The following is an 11,516-nucleotide window of genomic DNA, read 5'->3' on the forward strand; positions in this document are numbered from 1 at the left end:
TCCTTCTCTCCCCCATTCTCTCCATCTCTCCTTCTTTGTCTCTTTATCTCAACCCAAACATACACACTCTCTCTCCATCTCTACCTTGTCACTCCCTTTCTCTCCACTTCTCACTCTCTATGTATTTCTTCTTCCCTCCCTCTCTCCTCCTCTCTCTCAAGTCCACTCTCTCATACTTACTCTCTCTCCCTTTCTCTCCTACCTCCCTCTCTCTTCCTCATCACTCTCTCTCTTTTCCCTATAGTCCTCTCTCTTCCCCATCACTTTCCTCCTCTCTCTCTCTCTCTCTCTCTCTCTCTCTCTCTCCAATCCTCTCTCTCTCTCTATCTCTCTAACTATGTTACTACATCCCTCCCTCTCTCATTCTCTGCTCCCCTTCTCTCTATTCATATTTCTTTGTCTCTTTATCTCACCCCTAAACATACTCTCTATCTCTCCATCTCTCCCTTGTCACTCCCTCTCTCTCCACTTCTCAATCTCTATGTCTTTCTTCTTCCCTCCCTCTCTCCTCTTCTCTTGCAATTCCTCTCTCTCTCTTTGTCTCCTACTTTCCTCTCTCTTCCCCATCTCTCTCTCTCTCTCTCTCTCTCTCTCTCTCTCTCCAATCTTCTCACTATCCCCCTTCCTCTCTCCTTCTCTCTCTCCCCCTCCATCTCTGTGTCTCCCTCTCCCTCCATCTCTTTGTCTTCCTCTCCCTCTCTTACCCTTCTCTACATCTCTCACTCATCTCCCTCTCTCCCTCTTCATTCCTCCTCTCCCCTATCCTTCAGTTTATCTCCATCTCTCCCTTGTGACTACCCTTATCTCTCCACCTGTATCACTCTATGTCTTTATTCTTCCCTCCCATATATATCTAGAGTTCATATATATCATGATATATTAATATATATTATGATATAACAAATTTAATATTGTATTAATCCAAAGTTATTAAATTTAATAATATAAATATTATAATATATTAATATGATTATTATATTTAATATTAATAATATTAATATTTTAATATTTAATAGTAAATCATACTTATAATAAACAAATTCATTCTAGTATTTTTTCTTATTTTAAAGATGATATTGATATTCTTAGTAAGTACGTTAGTTATAACCAATACCATGGGTTCGATACTATGAATTTTTAATACCGTAAATTATTGTTATTTTTTATTAATATTTTATTTATTTTTACTTTTACATTACATAATTTTTTATTTTTGGACGAAATATTAAAAGTTACCCTACAACATTTCTACCCTAGAAAACTCCTCTTGACTTAACCATATAATTAATAATATTTAAATAATACATTTATTGAAAAAGGAACCAGCTGTTTCTTTCCATTGTGGCCGTGTCTTTCTGTTCGACAGTAATCGCGATACATCTTTTCTGTGTTGGTTTGTGACTTGTGTCTCTCCTCTCCTCCTGGGCAGAGACCATAAGAGGGGCATCTGACGATACTTATACCAAGATTAAGTTGGGAGCTAAAGGACGCCATAAGTGGGAGCAGTGATAGAAAAGTTTTCACGTGAATTAAAAACACGTGGTGACCGAGAAATCCATGGTGTTGCATCCTTTCTCTGATCTGTCGCAGGCAAGGCCTCTATATTTCGTCTATACTCTGAAGAACTATTTAACAAACAACGAATTCAGGAACGTTGGGGCACTTCGTCAGCTAATAATAGAAGCTCTACTAGGTCTTCCACCACCTGGCCCATTTACTTTTCTTCTGCACTGCCTTAATGTCTTGTATTTTTTATATGAGAACGTTCTTGTGGAATCCTATGGCACTCCTTGGCATCAGTTCTATGGTCTTTGGATGAGTTAAGCAGGACGTTGGTTGATCGCTCAGAATCAAGGAAATTAGTAGCTAAATTGAACAGCGGCGCACTAGGATCAGTCTCTGTCTGTACCACTCGAGTCCTTTGTATCATTGAACGCATCTTTGTCAAACTGGCCACCTTTTTCAAAATTGAAGACAACGAGATAGAGGAAGTGACACGTTTTTTGAGATTGCATCCTAAGATCTCTGAGGCAATTCATGAAAAAGTTTCATGATCTCTGTCATGGTCGCAACCTCGAGATGGTGATATGGAAAACAAACTGAGGATAAATGCAGGGAAAGGATGTTGGAATATTGTAGTGAATATAGCAATGTTGGTGTACATGCACTTAGACTAGCTGTGTTGGTGTACATGCACCTAGATTAGCTCCAGTTAACTTATTGCTTGCATGTGGCACATGTACACATTAACATAAGATAAAGCACACTTAGCTTTAGTTAGCTTTAGTTATTGCATGTACAACTAAGCTTAACTTAGTTGCTTTTATGTATTTATTCTAAAACTAATATTGTGGAATCAATTTTTTTTTATTCTTTTCTCAATTCTTGCTCGCTTCCTTCCTTCTCTTGCAAGCTTGTTTATTATTTTGCAGATCTAGATCTGTGTATCTCAAAAATCTTACATGGTATCAGAGCACAGGGATTTGTAATCAGTGCACAAGCAATTTTATTTGCAGATTCAGAAGATTGAAGAAACAACAAAGAATGGAGTCTAAATTGGAGTTTCCACAACCGGCAATTCTCACTCCATATAATTATTTAGAATGGAAGCCAAAGATTCAACTTCATCTCAGAAGTAGAGGCTTATTTCGAATAACCATGGAAACGAAAGTTGAACCAACATCGGCAATGGAGAAAACAAGATATTTCAATCGCATGGACGAGGCCTTCGGCATCCTATGTTTATCTATTTCTCCGGAACTGCTATTTCATGTTGAATCATGTTCAACTCCAAATGAAGTATGGAAAATTTTGGAAGGATTGTTTGGAAAACATGATGAAATGCAAGGTCACATTCTCGAAAATGAGTTAAACTCATTAGATCCGAGAAACTTTGAGAACATTCAAGATTTTTTCACAAGGTATAAAGCCTTGTTGGTTCAGCTGAAAGGATGCGGGATCGACAAATCCAAGCAAGAAAATCAGTTGATTCTTTCCATTTTATCAAAACTTGGTCCAGAGTATGCAGTATTCGTCTCTACATTCCACACAGTCAGATCTGCAACTGGTGCAGCTTGGAAGATGCCCTCATTGGATTCTTTTATTCAGTCTTTGATGCATGAGCAAGATAAGCTCATCAAAATGGGCACACTTAAAAATTCCAAAGCGCATGCACTTACTGTGCATGCAAAAGGAAAGGCAAATTCCAAAGACCATCAGAAAGGAAAAGGGAAGAAGGATCCTGATCCAAGAAAGGGAGGACATCCAAACCCCCTGATGGATCATCTGGCTCAAAGGAAAGGAAAGGAACGAAAGGGCAATCAATGTGCAATTATTGCCACCGTGGTTTTCATCCTGAATCTGCATGCATGAAGAAGACTATAGATCTTATGGCGCAGACACTCCAGCAACACAATCTTGGAGACCACATTCCTGAGAATGCTAAGAAGAAGTCTGGAGAAAAAGCACCAGATCCAAGAGGTAACGGGCATGCTTTGATTGCTCTTCATTCTGCACCACAAGAATGGATCATCGATTCAGGAGCTTCACATCATATGGCTTCTTCAAAGGAATCCTTTTCTTCTCTACATGCATACTCAGGTCCTCCCATTCTCATGGGGGATAATTCTGCAGTTGCAGCAACTGGACAAGGAAGAGTGCAATTCAAAGATGGAAGTTTTGAAAATTTCTTGCATATTCCAAGGCTTTCTGTGAATCTTCTCTCAGTGTATCAGATGACACACACAGGCAGCGGAATGAAAGTGGAATTTACCCCAGATTCTGTGAGCATTTATGACATGCAAACCAATTTGAAGATTGCATCTGGCAAGGTAAATGATCAATCTCGTCTGTATACATTTTCTGATTTTGTTCCTCAATCAGATTCTATTTTGCTACTTACGCATGCAAATGAAGAAAGTAGGATTTGGCACGAGAGATTTGGGCACTTGAATTTCAGATATATGCAACAGCTTAGTAAGCAAGGGATGGTCAAAGGATTGCCAACCATTGAATTTTCAGATGGTGTTTGTAATGGATGTGCTCTTGGAAAGCATCCACAAGAAAAATTCGAGAAGGGGCATGCATGGAGAGCCTCTTCACCTTTGGAACTTGTACACAGTGATCTCATGGGTCCATTTTCGGTGCTTTCAAAGAGCAAAGCAAGATATGTGTTGTCATTTATAGATGATTACACGAGATTCACTTGGGTTTACTTCTTGAAACTCAAGTCTGAAGTTTTTCAACATCTAAAGATTTTCAAAGCGCATGCGGAAAATCAGTCTGGAAAACGCATCAAAATACTCCGCACAGATAATGGGACGGAATATGTCAACAAAGATATCAAGAATCTTTGTGATGAAGCAGGGATACAATTGCAGCATACAGTTCCTTACACTCCACAGCAAAATGGCGTGGCTGAAAGGAAAAATCGATCTTTGAAAGAGATTGCTAATTGCATGTTGCATGCAAGATCTCTTTCGTCGAAATTGTGGGCCGAAGCTATTAATTGTGCCTCATACATCCAGAACAGATCTCCTCATAAATCTGTTACTGGAAAAACACCTTTTGAGGCTTGGACTAGCATGCAACCTGAAGTTAGTCATTTTCGCATTTTTGGATCTCGAGCATGGGCATTTTTGGATCTCGAGCATGGGCCTGCATTCCTCCAGAGAAGAGAAAGGCTTTGGAGCCTCAAAGCAAAGCATGCATGTTTGTTGGATATTCTGATGAAATCAAAGGGTACAGATTGCTTGATATCCACACTGAAGAGCTCTTTATTGAAAGGAGTGTAAAGTTTGACGAAGATATTTCGCATGCACCAGTAGATGAACTTGTTACCAAATTTTCATCACCACTCATTGATGAGTATGCAGATGAAACTTCAGACCAACATTCTGATGAAGATGAGTCTTTTCCTGTGACCCCTGTTAGACCACCAGTTGTTGAACATCGAGATCATACTTCTGCATGTAGTTCGGAAGATTCTCGACCACCTTCAACACAAAAATGGCACAGCATGAGTGATATCCTTGATGATCCTGCCTCTATCCCTCTGTTTGAGGAAGATCCACAAGCACTCTTAGCTATGGAGCCATCCATGCCCATGTATGCTTATATGATGCATGGATTTGATCCACAAACTTATTCAGAAGCAAATGGGCATCCTGAATGGGAAGCCGCCATGGATGAGGAATATAACTCTCTCATTGAGAACCAGACTTGGGATTTGGTTCCGCTACCTTCAAATCGCAAACTTGTGAGATGCAAGTGGGTTTACCGGACCAAGAAAGCATCAAATGGCCAAGTTAGTTGATATAAGGCACGATTGGTAGCAAAAGGTTTTCAGCAAGTACATGGTGTTGACTATGATGAGACTTTTGATACAGTGGCAAAAATGGATTCCATTTGGCTAGCTCTCTCCATTGCAGCAGCAAGAGGATGGGAGGTGCATCATATGGATGTGAAGAATGCCTTTCTTCATGGTGATCTCGAGGAGGAAATCTACATGGAGCAGCCACCGGGATACATGCAGAATTCATCTCTGGTATGCAAACTAAAGAAGTCTCTCTATGGCCTCAAGCAGGCACCTAGAGCATGGTATGCAAAGATGGATTCTTATTTGTTATCTCAAAATTTTGTACGCTGCAAATTTGATTCCAATGTTTATTTTCTAAAGAAAATTGACTCCTTGTTGATCATAGTACTCTACGTAGATGATCTTTTGATAACGGCTAGTTCATCTTCTGTCATTACTAACATCAAAACTGCATTGCATAAGCGGTTTTCTATGACAGACATGGGCTTGCTACATTTCTTCCTTGGACTAGAGATCCATCACCGTGATTCTGGCATTACCATTTCTCAACCAAAATATGCCAGAGATCTTTTGGCATGATTTCACATGAGTGACTGCAAGCCAGCAGCCACACCTTTCTTATCGGGGATAAAGCTTGAGAATGGCAAAGACACACCATTGGTTGATTGCACATTGTATCGCCAGCTTGTGGGAAGTCTTCTTTATCTCACTCACTCCCGTCCTGATCTCTCCTATGCTGTCGGAGCAGTTTCCAGATACATGCAGGAGCCACATGAGTTACACTGGAATGCTGCAAAGCGCATCCTTCGATATGTCCAAGGGAAAATCACCTAAGGGATTCATTATGCAGCCAATTGTTCTTTGAATCTCATTGGGTTCACAGATTCAGACTGGGCTGGCGACACCATTGATCGCAAGTCTACTTCCGGTTATGTACTTAGTTTGGGATCCGGCCCAATTTGTTGGTCAAGTAAGAAGCAGGCTGCCATTGCTTTATCATCCGCAGAGGACGAGTATAGAGGAGCAGTCAATGCCACTATTCAGGCAATTTGGCTACAACATTTCCTATCTGAGCTTGGGATTAGTGTCCATCATCCAACTGTCATCTGGTGCGATAATCAAAGTACGCTAAAGTTTTGCAGAGATCCAGTGCAGCGGCAGCGTACCAAACACATCGAGATCCACATGCACTTCATTAGAGAACTCATTCATGATGGGATCATCGATCTTCAGTACTGTCCTAGTTCCGAGCAGATTGCTGACATCTTCACCAAGACTTTCACTGAGCAGAAGTTTCGATTCCTGCGAGATCGTCTCGGGGTGAAGGACACGACTGCCTAGCAGTTGTCTTTTCTCTACTTTTGCATTATATTTTGGGGGGGTTTTCTTCCCAGTGGGTTTTCCCTCTTTCCTCCTTTTTATGCATTGTATATGGGTACCTAAAATGGCCGTGTTGCCGGGACTCATTCATTTTGCATCACACTCACCTAAGTTATGCTTAAGGGGGGGTGTTGGTGTACATGCACTTAGACTAGCTGTGTTGGTGTACATGCACTTAGACTAGCTGTGTTGGTGTACATGCACCTAGATTAGCTCCAGTTAACTTATTGCTTGCATGTGGCACATGTACACATTAACATAAGATAAAACACACTTAGCTTTAGTTAGCTTTAGTTATTGCATGTACAACTAAGCTTAACTTAGTTGCTTTTATGTATTTATTCTAAAACTAATATTGTGGAATCAATTTTTTTTTATTCTTTTCTCAATTCTTGCTCGCTTCCTTCCTTCTCTTGCAAGCTTGTTTATTGTTTTGCAGATCTAGATCTGTGTATCTCAAAAATCTTACATAAATGCAAGGAAAGGATGTTGGAATATTGTAGTGAATATAGCTCAAAATATTCATGAGCTTGTTGATTTCCTGGTTAATCTGGCACTTGAAATGGGCAATGCAGAAAAGGCAGCGGAGATATGCACATGTTGTTGCAAAACTACTTTTTCTTCCGCTACAGTCCAGGAAGTGCCTGCCGGTTCAACAACCTTTTGTACTTTTACAGGCCCTAAAATGCCTACCCGTTCAACAAGAAACTTTTGTCATGTTACAGTCCCAAAAATGCCTGCCCGTGTTCCTGAGAGTCGAAATTTAGAATTGGAAGAATTTGTTTCAGAAGAAAACGTTATATGGGTTGACACAAAAGATGTATTCACAGACGCTAAAATGCATTTTGGTGAGGTTGAGGTAGTTGGAATAGATAGCGAGTGGATAGAAACTTCTGAGTAGCGACGGCAATATAAGGTTTCAATTTTGCAGATTGCCACGGAGGAAAAGGTGTTCATATTTGACATGTTAAGGCTATCACGGACAGAACCTGATGCCTTGAGTGACTGCCTCAAGCCAATGTTCCATTCTCCTAGGGTTTGGAAGGTGGGTTTATGCTCTCAACAACGATATGAATCAACTTTACGGTTCCTATGAATATCTGGAGTGTTTTAGCTTGTGTAAACCCACTTTAGACTTTCAAAGGATTTACGCACACCTTCGAGGGGGCCTTTCTGGCGTAGCGGAAGAGCTTCTGAATAGGCGTTTAGACAAATCATATCAAATGAGTGACTGGGGGCAACGTCCCTTGAGCCGCGGTCAGATGCAGTACGCAGCTGTTGATGCTGTCGTTCTGATTGCTATGTTCAAAATAGCTCTGAAAAACTGGGCAAGGATAGCTTGAAATCCAAACTCAGACCCTGGTATTGTTAGCAAGTTAATCCAGACTCAAAATTGCATAGCTTCTTTTACAATTTCTCTGGGCACTACTATGTATTGTTTCGGCATGGTTATTATTGGCTGACATTTTGCAAGCTTTTTGATTTCATATAAACTTCCATAACGAAGACTTTGAGGTTATTTTCACGGAATTACTACGTACTGTTACTTCGTTACTTATACGCAGAATGGAGTTATATAGCGTACATTATCTGCAGAACTATTATTCTGCATAGGAATTTTCATTAAATATGTTTGAAGAGGTAGCATTTAGATTGAGGTTTATGATTTATTTTTTTCACTTAGTAAATTTAGTTTTGAATGATGAAAGGAAGAGTAAGAAGTGAGTGAGCGGTATTGACGAAGTAAATGTAGTTTTGAATGATGAAACGAAGAGTAAGAAGTGAGTGAGCAGTATTGAGCTCATTATGGAATAGTTGTAATGTTTTGTCTGGTAAATATTTGACTTTTTGAATAAGGGTTTTTATAATTTATGGTTTTTCCATAATTAGTCTATTTAAAAACATACTTTTTTGTTTTTGGGAAAAAAATATTTGATCGAAGGTAAGGTAGCTTGAAATCCAAACTCAGACCTGAAAAAACACAAAGGGCATTGTTAGCCAGTTAATCCAGACTCATTATCCATAATTGAATCTGGACATAACTGGCGCCTGGAAATGCTAGAATTCTCGAAATAAATATATGAATTCTCAATGGATTAATTTTTGAAAAGGTGCATGTTCCTATAAATGATGTTGGCTATCTATGGGCATTTCTACAGTGTGAGCTACAGAATGAAGTAATCAGATTGCGTAGCTACTTTTACAATTTATAGAGGCATTAGTATGTATTGTTTCTGAATGGTTATTCTTGGCTGACATTTTATAAGGTATGTGGTTTCATATAAAATCCCATAATAAAGACCTTGAATCTTTATTTTGGCGGAATTACTATGTGCGGTTACTTCCTTATCTATAGGCAGAATGAAGTTATAGAGTACATCATCCTGTATGAGATTTTTTTATCATAATGCACAATTTATAACTTCTTATTATTACTAACTTAATTTTATGATTATTGATGTAAAATTTCCCCCTTGACTCTATTAAGACATTTACATTTAGTTTTGTGCTGTGTAAAGGTTTGTACCGTAAATATGTTTGAAGAGGTATAATTTCTCCGTTAAGTTTATTAAATTACTTAGATTTAGGTTTATGATTTTTTTTTTCACTTTTGGTACGAGATTTGAATTTAGTTTTGGATGATGAAAAGAAGAGTAATAAGTGAGGTTTTTTTTAAGTGTGGTAGGATTTTATTATTTTTGTGTTTATATGTCTCTAAATTATAGAGTAGTACAAGATTTGAATCCAAAAATTCCAGTTTTTTAAGATTTTATTTCCAGGACCACTGCAACTTGAATTATCCCAAACAAACCAGTAATAAGTAAGTATTATTCTATTATAAACTCTCTAATACAATATAAAAAAAAATATTATAATATCTTATCTTATTTTATAAATATTTTAAATATATTTTTATAAATATTCTAACCCTGGTTTTAAACAGTTTTGAACATCCATTGTTTTTCCCAAAAAAAACAAATAAATAAATGTAACGAAAGCCAAATATAAATCTTTTAAGTCAATTAATATTCCGATGCGACCCCGAGAAAGACTTTTCCATATTATAAGTTCAAGCCGAATAGAGCAGCCACTCGAAAATGGCTAACCCAAATATAAATGTATTGAGGCTACTGTTGTAATTTTAAAAGTTTTGCATTTGCGTTATTGATTTATTGTAAAGTCTAATTAACGATGAAAAGAACATGCAATATTGTAAAGTCTATTTAATAATGAAGAGGATTTGCAATGCTCTTTAAGTTTCCAATGAGTTACATTCAAGTTTTTATTTCTATTTATTTATAATCGTGTAAATTTATAATATTTTTATATTATTATCTTGATTATTGATTCTAGAATATTCTTGACCTTCATATCAATTATTTGACATTGTTTCTTCTTTTACTCTGACTCCTCTTCATCAATGGATTCCAAAATATTCCCAAAAATCCTCCATAAATATAAATTCAAAATAACAGTGTTGAAAAGAGTTGACAATAGAGCATACCGTCGCTGGGGCATTTATGTGCTTGGGGGCCATCCTTGCAGTAGTAGACGAACGGCGCAGTTGAAGCGGAAATGTTGTAACCACATATCCCTCCGCTTGCTTCGCATGATATATACATTCCATATCTCTGTCTTTCACTGATAACCCAATCTGCCTTTCCCACCTCAACGAATAACTTTTCCATAGAACATGCCGGAATAGAATGGCCAGGATCGTAGAAAGCGTAATAGACATGGCTACTGCCACATTGCGAGAGCAAACCTCCTGTGCATTCGAATCCTTCCGCGCACTTGTACACGTACAGAGTCCGGTGTAAAAATAGCTACTAACAGCTAACATCCCAAAGACCATCAATACCGAATATTTCACATTCAGAACTTAATATGTTGTTTTAAGATGACATACCTTGACTAACAGCGGAAGATGTAATGGCTGCCATCTTCTGTCTTCTATCTTCTGTCTTCTTCTCAGAATTCGGTTTCTCTCCTCTTGCCCTCACTTCCTTATGTGTTTCTTGATGGAGAAGAATACAACTCTTGTGGGGAGAGAGAGGACCCAATCCTTTATATATATCATTTAACTCTTAATCTGGTACGTCCATCATATACCAATTCAACGCTTTAATGCTTTAATGCATGCTTTAATGCTTTAATGCTTTTAACGCTTTAATGCTTCAATTATAGAATGATTTATTTATGACTTAATTAATCGGGTCACATTAAGATTTAGAAACTGCAGATTTCTAACATTCTCCCACTTGACCCGACTATTCATAATATTAAGCGTTGAACATCATACTATGATAAATTGCTGAGAGTTATGGCGGTTGTGCACTATTAATTCAATGCATTCCCTTCCATATACTACAATACCAGCAATCCATCAATTCATATTCATAATTTATATAAAACAGCATAATGGTCCACATAATGTCTTATATCATAATGATTAAACATAATATCTTTATAAGACTCTTTCTTGTTTAAAATTACATAAAGTACGTACTACTACATTAAAACAAGAGACACGTAATTGTATATCAGAAACACATAAAAGAGCTCAGAATGTCACACATCAATTATCATTAATACAACCAAGACCCATTCTTTGAACATGTTCCTTAAATTGTTTTGGTTGTAACCCTTTCGTCAAAGGGTCTGCCATCATAAGTTTTGTCCTGATATGCATGATTGACACTCTTTGTTCCTGAACCTCATCTTTCACAACAAGATACTTCAGATCTATGTGTTTGGCACAGAGTTATCACAATAAATTTTCAGCAGCTTGCTAATGGTGTCGACAACCGCAAGTCCT

At 37.9% G+C, this 11,516-nt stretch overlaps 1 protein-coding gene across 1 annotated transcript in view; it reads left to right on the top strand.

Moving 5' to 3' along the window:
• Positions 1–7,598, top strand: part of LOC149166781 (uncharacterized) — a 31,196-nt gene extending 23,598 nt beyond the window's left edge. Inside the window, exon 3 of the mRNA XM_089430256.1 lies at positions 7,201–7,598. Within this exon, the coding sequence (XP_089286382.1) occupies positions 7,201–7,598 (398 nt within the window). The remainder of the gene's footprint in view (positions 1–7,200) is intronic.
• The last annotated feature ends 3,918 nt before the right edge of the window (positions 7,599–11,516 follow it).

Source organism: Pinus tabuliformis, chromosome 5_1 (assembly GCF_031772625.1).
Source record: "Pinus tabuliformis cultivar Carrire ecotype Pingquan chromosome 5_1, CPIR1, whole genome shotgun sequence".
NCBI classification, from domain to species: Eukaryota; Viridiplantae; Streptophyta; class Pinopsida; order Pinales; family Pinaceae; genus Pinus; species Pinus tabuliformis.